General features: G+C 38.2%; 1 protein-coding gene across 1 annotated transcript in view; it reads left to right on the top strand.

Annotated features, from left to right (window-relative positions):
* Positions 1-10,512, top strand: part of prex2 (phosphatidylinositol-3,4,5-trisphosphate-dependent Rac exchange factor 2) — a 116,582-nt gene extending 106,070 nt beyond the window's left edge. Inside the window, exons 38-40 of the mRNA XM_026938048.3 lie at positions 3,200-3,302; positions 7,035-7,102; positions 9,220-10,512. Of these exons, the coding sequence (XP_026793849.1) occupies positions 3,200-3,302; positions 7,035-7,102; positions 9,220-9,265 (217 nt within the window). The 3' untranslated portion in view covers positions 9,266-10,512. The remainder of the gene's footprint in view (positions 1-3,199; positions 3,303-7,034; positions 7,103-9,219) is intronic.
* The last annotated feature ends 1,978 nt before the right edge of the window (positions 10,513-12,490 follow it).

Raw genomic sequence — 12,490 nt, forward strand, 5'->3', positions numbered from 1 at the left:
GTCTCAGCTAGTTGGCCATTTTGCAGATGGTTTGAGACAGTTCTATTTCTCACTGGGCCGATTCGGGAGACAGAGTTGAAGGGACATATATCACTCGAGCCCAGAGCACCATTTCTCACACAACCAGAAGTGAAATAGCTCATGGCATGATTCATGTAATTCATTAGACGTAATCCCACTTCCACTCTTTCTTTGGTTTCTTTCTAAAATGCTCACAAACCTGTGAACAAGTGCTTTTAAGGACTTTTGCCATAATATACAGTATGTCATATTTAATGCTGAGAGTGATTGGTGTAATAATATTTAAGTTTTTATTTATGTACAACTTGAATTTTAATAGTTTTAACTTGAGAATAGTTTTGACTGCAGAACTGTACATAAATATTTTTTTTCAAAACAAAGTATTTTTTAACACTGTCATTAATGAACTGAAAATAATTGTAATATGTAAAATAGGCCAAAACACATATCGCTCCAAATATGATGTTTATTAATAAATTAAAAACTAATCATTTGCAAATTGCTGTGGTATAAGAAGAATAAAACACTGCATTGGCAAATAATAAACCTGGTAATAAATGGTGACAGTAAGTCTGCTTCATCGCACCACCATGTCATTAATTGTTTTCCTATAACAGCATGCCTCATCGTGTATTATTTTTTAGATATGGGGCAAAAAAAATCTCATCAAATTTGAAAAAAGATGCACAACTGGCATAAAATTGTCACATAAGACAAAATGTATATTTAAAAAAAAATGAAGTTTCTCAGACGGCATGGAATCGTTCATCACTAGAAATCAAACCAAAGTCAGAAATGGCCCAACAAAAGCGAAAGCTCATGCACATATATTTGATATAAATGTATATTTGATATATCTGTTTGATAAGAAAACCTCGCATACATTTTGGAATTAGAAACACTACTGATATGTGCAAAGTGAAGCTGCTTTTCTCTTCCTGTCTGTTGTCCTTATCATTTATTTCCATTCCTGCAGTCTCAGAGAGCGGACATGCATCCTGTAAATCAGTTTGTTCAGACAGAATCAGCCCAGTATACATAAATCACAATGCTGCTATCGTCATCCAGACCATTACACACACATACAAGCACACACACTTTCCCCAGGCATCATGTCTCAGCTCAGCTCAACCCATACATTATCGCTAATTGCATCCAAATAACCGGTGCCTCTGGCGTCCTGGCTCGATATTAATTCAGCTTTAATTATTTGCAGCAGATATGAGCTCATGCTCGTGTAAAAACAGGAACCACAGCAGCGTGATATCAGTAAGCTAGGTGCATCAGTAATCAGTGTAAAGGTATACTATGCTACTCCCTGTGTAAGGAAGATAAGGCACAGTTCTGTCAGATAGAAGTGGTCCAGTGATTGATTTCACAGAGAAGCTTGGTAGGTGCTATGTGCTCGTCTTTGTTATAGCTGTTCACTTTTCTCTATTTTCAACTCTTACTACACATGGTGCAGGAAGTGAAAGGTTTAGGAGGATAAATATGACAAAACATGATATGCCTAGGGTCCCAGGCATGAGTTTTGTTATACATATAAATAATATTTTTACTTTTAAATTCCGGGTTATTACCTACATACCTCTACCAACTTGGCATCTGTCACAGTTTTCCTCTTTGGTTGTTGTTCCTATGGCAACGAATGCCATGTGCTCATGTTTTGGTTTCTATTCTCTGTCCCTGTCATGTCATTAGTTTGTTATCTGATTGTGTTCACCTGTTTTGTGTTAGTTTTTTAATTTGTGTTTCTATGTACACCCTATTGTATTAATGTATCATTGCGAAGTCTTACCATGCAACTTTGTATTGTTAAGTTCAAGCCTTATTTGTTTTGTTTTTTTTTTTTACAGTAAACATGACTCTTGCCTGTGTTTGGACATTGATTATGGATTATCCTTGTTTGGCCTGTGTTTTGACCCCAGCTATGGACTTTGATTGTGATATGTCAGGTTCCTCAATAATGCTCATTCCAAATTTACACACTTGCATCCTGACTCTTACTACACATTACAACGTCATTCAAACTTTCAGCCGTCAATCAGTATGCGTTTGCCAGGAAAGCCCCATTACACATAGAACTTGGAATTTACATTTCAAAAGCTTGAGATTACAACATATGTCTCTGCATTTTAGAACCTTAATGAATCACACATCCTGAAATGTACCAACAAGAATTCTTTAATTGCTCTTTAAACTTTTCTTCTTGTTGTTACTTCCAGGCTGATTTACATTTCTGCATAGTTGCACATATGCTGAGAAAGGGATTATGGGTAAGCGGAGCTCACTGAGGATCTCAGAGGTGTCAATGTGCAAAACTCCAAAATCTCAGCAACATGTCTTACTAATCTGATTAATCAGCACATGCTGAGTATTATCCTGTAGTGTTGCATTTGGGACCAGAACTGTTTACTGTATGTTTTTTTGACACCACAAATGCTAGAGAAACATCTCCTCACAGAAAACTTCTCCATATCAACAGTTCCGCATGTTTTAATCTGTTCATTGCACTTGTAACTCATTGCAGATTGTACTAGACCTTGTCCAGCCCATTGCTGCATGAGTATTTCTGCAATTCTTGGGTCTCAGACTTGAGGTTGAAGCTTGAAGTTGGTAAAACGTTCAACCAAAAAAACCCAGAGTCTGTCTCAAAGCTTTTCCCATAACTGCGACCTTGAAAGTTCCACTTTCTTACAAACGAATAAACTCCAATCATTTTTCTCTCAACCAAGCAACGGTTTGAAAAGTGAAAATGTGCGGGAAGAAAGCCAAAACACGCCAAACATGTTTGCTGCTGTTGAACTAACAATCTAACGAGCTACAATTGTAGAGCAAGATCCACCTCTGGAGGCAGGGCATTTAGAGCATCTCTAGAACCCTATAACAAAGTTTTCACTGTTTTCCCAGAACTGAAAAATGAAAATGAGAATATCTCCAAAACTATTTTTTGTATTCTATTTTTTCAGATATACAATTGTATTTGTGTCCTTAACACTACCGGGCAGGGACAAAAAGCTCTGAAATGGCTATTTTGATCTTAGCGGCACCTGATTTGTGTGAATTTTGTGAGCAAAGTGTATCGATGGACATACAGAACAACCCACTTTCCTGTCAGTTTCACCTCATGTTAAAATGTGAATGAATGATGACCTTTGTTTTCTTTGTGCTTGTTTAGCTGTACTCTGAGTGTGACTCTGGAGCAGGCCATCGTTCTGGCGCGCAGTCACGGCCTGCCACCGCGCTGTATCATGCAGGCCACTGACGTCATGAGAAAACAGGTATGTATCTCTGAGCTATAACTTGATAAAATATTCACCTTCCTCCTTCAGCTTGTGAAGAAAAACGTAAGCCATTAATCAATCTATCTGCTAGATAAAGGCATGTGCTGCTATTTTTAATTTGCCGACCCAATTAGTTTGGTGTGCATTGCCTTTGTGAAAATGAAACCCGCTCTTGTTTGTGTAATTGGGGATTTACTTTATCATAGTCTAATCGTTAGGGCGGAACAGGCTTAGTACTGGGATTGAATTCTCTCATATGTGTCCTTTTCTTCATGCCTATTAGTGTAAGCTCCCAATCCCCCCCCCCCCCCCCCCCCCCCCCGCTTTTTGTCATCTCCTCTGTGTTTTATGTTTCTTGTGAACGGCTGGTTCCAGGCTGTGACGGAGATGACGGAGATTTCAGAATAGAATAGGGTTTTTATTAAACAGCAGAAGCTCTGAGAGGGAGCTGCTGTGTTTTTGTGCATCATTAGAGACACCCCTATTTGTGTAAAGAGTGTGAGGAGAGCTGAGGTGGCGCTGCGAGGTCAAACAGAAAACACGGTGGCACGGAGCCAAGACGGGAAGGACACAGTGAGACATCTGTCCTTCAGACACGGCATCATATTTAAATAGAGGAGTCTAGGTATACTGCATTTAGACAGAGAAAAAGAGCAGACAGACAGAGAGAGAGAGACAGGTGCCTTAAATGATCCTGTAGGGTAAAATGCATTGTTGCAGACAGACACAAAATAAGAGCCAGACAGAAAGCATACGCATTCAGAACAGACTTGTAGATTGATGGATTTGGGAAATGGACAGATACACTTTCAGACAGATGGGTAGACAGATAGGTAAGAAGGCAGACAGACTGACAGATGGGTAGGCAGGTGGACAGACAAACAAGATGGATAGACAGACAGATAGACAGACAAATGGATGGATGAGCAGACAGACAGACAGACAGAGGGATGGGTAGACAGACAGACAGACAGTCAGAGGGATAGATGGGCAGACAGACAGACAGACAGAGCATGCAAGCAGGTAGAGGAATGGGCAAGTGGACAGACAAACAGAAGGATGAGAAGGCATATAGGCTGGCAGACAGAAAGAAACAACAGATAGATGGTCAGACGGGACAGAAGTGTGGACAGACAAACAGATTGATGAGCAGACATACAGAAAGTTGGTCCAAAAGACAGGCAGAAAAGGGCCAATGGAATGACCAACAGGCAGACAGACAAACAGAAGGAAGGGTGAGCAGACAGAAGGATGGACAAACATGCAAATGGGCAGACAGACAAACAGAAAGATAAATTTACATGTCGTAGGGCAGACAGTTGTATAAAGGGACAATCGGACAACAAACAGATGGATAGGCAGAATAAGAATAAGAATAAAGAAAATGTCAATGAGTAGGCATGTCCAAGGCTTTGATTGACAGCACCTAACTGCCCCAGAGTAAGAAAGGCAATCGTGTCTTGTTTTGGATCTGTATTACATTTTACTAGCTTGTGAATGAAAGATGGGGAAACAGCAGACTCATAGAGGCATCTGTAGGCTACCTGTGGATCATGGACGGATATTTAATAAAGTATTCAGTGGACCAGGCTGCCCTGGGGGACAAGGCCGTGCTCCAGTTTCCACCTCAGACTTTAATTAAGACATTAATATAAATATAAAGGACTGTCACTACACCTCCCATATTCGGCTGTTTATTAGTTTCATTGCTCCGTTGCTCACACTGGGGTTGTGAGAGAGGTCCATCTATTACAACTTCTCCAAAGCACCTTATAGAAATACATTCGTTCATTCATCTTAATAAACACGGTGTTTTTTAAACAAGGCCATGTAAGGTGAAGGGGTTTTAAGGCAATTTTTCCATTCCATCCATAATTTATTACGTTTTCTAATAAGCATTCCACTGTCAAAAATAACGGGGTGATTTTTAAGAACACTGGCTGGTGGTTGTGTTACTTCACTTCACTTTTGACTGTTCTACCAAACAATCCAAACAAATGCCTCACATGTATGTAACTTTGGATAAAAGTGCCAAATGTATGCCTACAGTGGCATTTCTACTCTTTCTTTGTTGCTGAGTCTTCACCTGCTATCTTTCTCCACTCCTAACCATCTTACTATACACAATCTATTTATAGAAACTGCTAATGTCTGTAAAATGGTGAAGATTTATGTTTTCGTTCCATCTGCATCAGATTGCAGGTGGGCCGCTCGCCTATCTGACATGATGGAGCTCCACCTGCAGTGAAAATGATGCCTATTAAAATACCACAGAGTGATTCATATAGCCATGAGCACAGTGTATGCTATAATTTACAGCTATAAGTAAGTCCAAGGAACAAATCTGACGAGGTCGGTGCCTGTGATAAATGTAAGTCGTAAGTCAGGGGTTCAGGTGCTCAGCAGCACTGGATCCATCGTCTTCCTTTTCAAATGATAGTATTGAACCGTCTACATGAAATAATACACTGCGCTGATTGTTGCTTTCAGCATAAGAAAGAAAATTACGCAAACATAATTATTGCTATTAACATGAGAAGTAATGGTAATATAATCCATAATTGTTAAGCCACCTCCAGCTGGGTTGATCAAGCTTAATGAAAACGCAATCCTCCCTTTATCGCTAATCTAATTTGGAGTTGATGATCCAGGATTAGTGCTGTGTTGACACTCTTGTCCTTCCATGTAGAAGCTGTGGTTCTCATTTAATTGGGGGAATTTTTAAGCTAACGGTTGAGAGTTTAACCCTCAAGCCTGCCATAGAGTCAAATGTCTTTTAGCAAAACCAGTAAAGGAACAGTTTGATCAGTTGTCGATCAGTCAGGAAGTGTTTGGTTTTGCACTCCAGACTAATCTAATCTAAAAAAGTCATAACGACATATTTGGCTCAGTAACACCATTAGGTAAGGAATAAAACAATTGGGCGTGTGCTGTTGTAGGAAATCTATCAATGGTATGATGTTTTTATGTGGTTTGACACGATGCAGAGTTACAGTTACCACCCCAACGTTGATTATTTCCAATAACAGTGTCCGATTCCTCTTATACCACAATAATTTGCCAATTATTAAATTTGTTTAATTAATGAACAATATGTCATACTTTTTTATCCATATATAGTTACATTTTATCTTGTTGAACATCCACAGGACAAATTAGTTCCTGCTATAAAGAGACAGTCGATACCTCATAAGCCACTGAAAGTCCTGACACTGGAGACTCCTTTCATAAATGTTCAAATAAACATCTCCTTACAGAAAGCTTCCCCATATCAATGATTATACATTATTCTTTGTACAATCCGTTTATTATCAGTAATTATTATAGTAATAATAGAAAATTAATTATAGAAAAGTAATCAATTAATCATTAATCTTCTGACCAATTCTATTATAGTATACTGTTTATCCATGCTATGTAAGTAGCTAGGTCTGAAGTGTGTAATGATTTAGACATGCGCTAAACCGGAGGCTATAAGTTTCCATTTTTTGCTAGCTATATTAGCCTTGTAGCCTCAGTGCATGCCCTGTTTTGGCTGATTGATTACATTTTAAAGTAAGAGAGGGAAAAAGAACCGTTCTGCTGCTTGCTTTGGGCGTGTTTACGTGTTGCCTCAGCTGTTCTGCTGTTTGTTCAGCCTCTCAGTCTCTCGAATCCGGCGATCTTCATGTAAAACCGACCCGCTCTCAGGTGTGTGTGTATTCCGAATCATGGCTTTCTGTTTTTCAGGGGGCCAGAGTGCAGAACTCGGCCAAGAACCTGGGAGTGAGAGACCGCACCCCGTCTTCGGTGCCAAGGTAACCATAACCCAGCCTGTTTTCACACACACACACACACACACACACACACATAGAGAAAGAGAGAGGGAGGGAGAGAGAGAGAGAGAGAGATTTGACTCCAAATTGTGGTTTTCTCCTCAGACCTCTGAGAAATATGAATTAGGTGTAATGGAGACTTTAAAACATTGGAGAAAATGAACTTTAGTTTTTAAAACTTGTTTTATTGTTGTTTTTTGGATTTATGCTCCTTTCTACACACTGTATCTTATGTTCACATGAGCTCCATATGACAATAATTTGCTTTAATATTGATGTATGAGCAGCTGGAAGCTGTTACTATGACAAATGGCTTCACATGTACATGGCCTGACTGTGTGTTTGGCAGCGTGGTGGAATCAAAAGGTATCCAGTAGAATAAACTATTTATAATATTATCTTCACAGCAGGGCAGTTGAATAAAAATGTTTTACTTAATGACTTGACTTTTATATAAATACAGTAAGTCAAGTTTCAGTTGAGTGCCTGGAACTTCAAATCCTAAGATTGCCAGAGAACAGCTATTGGGTCCTTAAAGTTCTCCTGAACATGTCATTTTGAATCATTAGAACACTTGGAGCTGTGCTGTTATAGGAAAATAATCCACAGCGAGGTAGTGTGATGCAAAAAAACACATGTTGTGCTTTTTTTAAAATCCATTTATAGTTACAGTTTAATGTTGTGGAATATCTAAAAAACAAGTTTGTTTCCATCCAGTCTCTCTCTTTTTACTTTCTCTTGAAATTAGTAAGACAAAAAATGAATAAATAAAATAACAACAAAAAAAAAACCACAACAGAGAACAAAATAAAAATATTTTGATTTTTTCTGCGATTGAATTTTTTGTGAATTCTTACAGTGTGATCTAGCACAACTAACTTTATTATGTTTTGACAAAACTAAATGAGATTTAATATATTTCTGTATTTCTGTTTATCTCATTTAAAATGTATTTTTGACATTATTTTTAAGCACAAATAACTGTTTAAGACAGTATATGTATGAATATGTAAATGTGCATGAGTGTGCATATACAGAGATCACCTTATATTGTCCAACATTTCTAATACAATATTAAATATATATTCATACTGTATGTAACTATACAATCAGATTTTATATGTTTTTTCATATGTATTATTTATATTATACACTCTCCAGCCACTTTTTTGAGAACACCATACGCCATACTAATACAGGGTAGGACACCCCTAGGCAGGGTCTCAGAAGAGTCTCAATTCGTCATGGCGAGGTCTTGGAAACATTCCTTTGAGATTCTGGTCCATGTTGACATGATTGCATCAGATTGCAATTGCTGCACAATTGTCTTCTACACATTCATGCTGTGATTCTTTTCATTCTACCACATCCAAAATGTCCTCCACTGGATTCAGATCTGGAGACTGGGGATGCCATCTGGTACCATCTTGTCGCAGCAGAACCTGTCCCTTGATTCAGATTCCTGTTCTTGACTGATAGGAGCGGAACCCGATGTGGTCTTATGCTGTTATATCCCAACAGCCTCAGATTTCGAAATGCTGTGCATCCTGAGATGCTTTTCTGATCACCACGGATGTAAAGAGTGGTTATTTGAGTCACACTAGCCTTCCTGTCAGCTGGTACCAGTCTGGCCATTCTCCTCTGCCCTCTTTTATCAACACAGTGTTTCTGCCCATAGAGCTGGATGTTATTTTTGTGTATCGCACCATTCTGTGTAAACTCTAGAGACTGTTGTGTATGAAAATCCCAGGAAATCAGCAGTTTCTGAAATACTCAAACCAACCCATCTGGCACCAATATCCCTGCCACGGTTAAAGTCACTGAGGTCACATTTTTTTCCCCAAATATGATGTTTGACGTTAACATTAACTGAAGCTCTTGACCTGTATCTGCATGATTTTATGCATTATGCTGCTACCATATGACTGGCTGATTGGAAAATTGCTGTTCCAAATAAGGTTTTCAGAGGGTGTATAGTCCAGTCTTAAGTATTTGTAGATCTTTATGTAGATTTTAGATTCTATGCACTGTTTTTGGGTTTCACCTATTTTTTCTTTTTCACTAATTAGCTGTAATTTCTCATCTCTTTTTTCTTTTAGACTGTATAAGTTGTGCCAACCTCCACCCCCTGACGGTGACCCATGACTTCCGAACCTATACAGCCATGTTGGATCTCGAGCAGCCGTAGTCCAGCCTCTCCCACAAACACACACACATCCTGAGGGTTGCGTCTGGAAGTCCACCCACTCTCACTCTCCGAGGGATTTGCCGTATTCGTGCCTCTCTTCACCACATCAGGGTTATCAGAGCTTTTTAAAACCCATGTTGTTGTGGTTACAGGCTCCATCTTATTCCAGAAAGGAGATCAAAACACGCGGGATGTTTTTGTCTCCAGGCTGCAGTCTGAATCAGTGACATGTCAATCAAACCAGACACCTCATATTATTTGTTATAGAAATGATATCTGAAATGAGACAAAGTCTCTGCGGCACTCACAGAAAGCTTTGACTTTTGGTGTGTTATTGCTTTGAAATGAACTCGAGGAAGATGGATAAAGAAGAGACTGAAAGCCTTTATAGTCTGTACTGATGTGTATTCGCTGTTTTCTAGAAGCATAAATTAGACGTGTACATTCTCAAGTTTAAATGTTGAAGAATGCAGATTAACTCGAAGTGTCAAGATGAAAGATCCAGTGTCTATCATTTAAAATATGAAGTTATCAGTGTTACTATTATGTAGTGTATACGAATCCTCAAATATTTTGTACTCAGGAGTAATTCTATATGTTATAATATCTCAGTGCTGGTTAGTATAATACAGGAAAAGGAGTTTTTTTTACTATGCAAATGAATGAAGGAGAAAATTCCACCAGCTGTCTCTGTGCCTGCAATATCTTTTGTGGTAAATAAAAACAAGACTCAATAGTCGAGATTTAATTACTGCAAGTCGTGTGTCCATATGGTGTCTTGTCAGTACTGTAGAGAAATATTAAAAGAAACTTTGTCTTTATCAATAATTTATTTTTATTAACAGAACTGGTATAAGCTGTACAGTAACCGTGCATAATCTGCGCAGACATCACACCCTGCTGAAAACCTCCTAGCTTCTAGTACATTAAAACAGATACGAGTGCATATCCTTACTTTGAAATGAAGTGACTGTAGAGGTGCCAGCATCTACGACTTAGCCGTAGCATTTAAGTTTTATTTGTTATAGAAAAAAAAGCAGTGGGTCTGACCAATTACAGAGGAGATTCACTGAAGGGGAAAGGACGTGGCGCATGAAAAACACACAATTCCTTTTGTCATTGTAGGAAATTGTAGGAACAAATCGCAAAGATTATTTGTGGAGATGTTATTCTAGCCTAACGTTATGTAGGTAACAATAGCACAGGAGATAGCATTATTAGCTAGCTGTTTGCCTCAAAAAAAGGGGGGGGGGGGGGGGGGTTTACAGGACCAGATTTCATTTCCAGGTCAGAAAAATATAATGAAAATGCTGAAATGAAGAAATTTGCCAGATCTTTTATTAGGATTATTAGGGTTCAGACTCTTTGTAAAGTAGGCTGGTCCAGAAACACTTTTAAACTTTAAAAACTACAACAGTAATTTAACCTAAACTAAACTTGTAATGAAATATCTTTGCTTTGATGTTAGGATTTATTGCACTGTTTTTTTGTTGTTTTTTTTTCAACAAACCATAGCTAGTTTGCTAAACACATTAGTTTATAAGCAGGTACCTCAGGTCAACTGCTCAGAGTACTAACGCTAACTACAAAGCTAACAAATTCAGTGACGAAGTTTTTAGCAACTTTCTAAGGCAAAGTGTGTATTTCTGTAAGCTCTTGTCTAGTACACTTCCAAAGCTAACAATTTTGGTTAATTTGCTACAAAACATTGAGTAGCCCAAAAACCATAGCAAATATTAAAGGCTAGCAAGTTGCTATACAAACTTGTTTGAGGTCTGGAATTGCTTCTAGGCTTGATTTGACAAATGAGGAACTTGCTCAAATTCTTATATATATATATATATATATATATATATATATATATATATATATATATATATATATATGGAGATCATGTTTGCTCAGTAAATGTGTAAATGCCTCCAGGTGGTTTGTTACCCCATTTCTAATTTTGTTACCATCACAACCCACCATTATTATATGTGTATAAATGTCAACAACGTGTATAATGACAGTTTTAATAAAAATGGGTGATATGGGATATCGATATTATCGTCATATTACAATTAAAGTCGTCTCTGAATGGAAAAAGTTTCACAAATTCGACCATCTTTGACTATTTTACCTCAAGACACGATAAGCCCCGCCTCCTTTCAATTTTTATTGGCTGTCGCGCTTCACCAATCAGGATCGTTGTAGCCCTGAGGAGCGGTTCAGTAGGGTAAAAGTCGCGCGCGCTGCGTCTCCTCGGGGCTGTACAGAGGAAAGAAGCGGTGTGCACCGGGAGGTCCTGTCCGGTCTCATGCAAAGCCAGAGCTCACACTTTACTCTGTGTTTCTGCACAAAAACAGGACCTGCAGCTTCAGCACAAATTCTTTACCGCAGCCTTTAGTACTATTATTATTATTATTATTATTTTCCTTTTAACCGAAAGCACATTTCATTTCTCTGCTGAGGATGCGCGCGCGCTGGTCCAGCAGCACACCTCCTCTTCCTCCTCCTCGCCTTGTGTTAATGTAGTGTAAATGTGGTGTGATGTAAGGAGTGTTCTCCATGGCGTCTCAGCAACAGTCCCGGATCCAGTCTTACCTGGAGAGGAATAAAATCGGACCCTGTTTGAGGTGAGCAGCTTTATTTACAAAATCACACCATCAGTTAAACAATTGAACATTTCATGCATTCTCAAGCTGGATAGGCATGTGCATGTGCTTCTTAAAAGTGAGCTGATCACAGGCTTAATATTCCTCATTTTTACACTAAGACAAGGAACAGAAAGTCCTGAAACTGAGCTCTACACCACATCAGATCAAACTGTCATAATGTGATCCCTGTGTTAAGTTTTTTTTTTTTTTAAACATGTGATTATGTGAATAATATGGCATCACATGTGGAATAACATGTGAAGGTGCATTTCAGCATGTTATGCACTGTTATTTGCCCATGTGAATACAGCAGACACATTAAAAAAATTTAAAAAGAAAAAATCATGTAAAAAAATTAATGAATCAAAAAATGAATGAAAAATGAATGAATGAAAAATTAACCTCTGAAAATAAACAAATCATGTGGACAAAGAAATCCCAGGTGAAAAATAAAACCAAGTCATAAATTAAAGCATAAATAAAATAATTGTTTAAAAAAATGCATGTGATAAATAAAATCACATGCCTTTGTGTGGAATA

Source organism: Pangasianodon hypophthalmus, chromosome 22 (genome assembly GCF_027358585.1).
Source record: "Pangasianodon hypophthalmus isolate fPanHyp1 chromosome 22, fPanHyp1.pri, whole genome shotgun sequence".
Lineage (NCBI taxonomy): Eukaryota > Metazoa > Chordata > Actinopteri > Siluriformes > Pangasiidae > Pangasianodon > Pangasianodon hypophthalmus.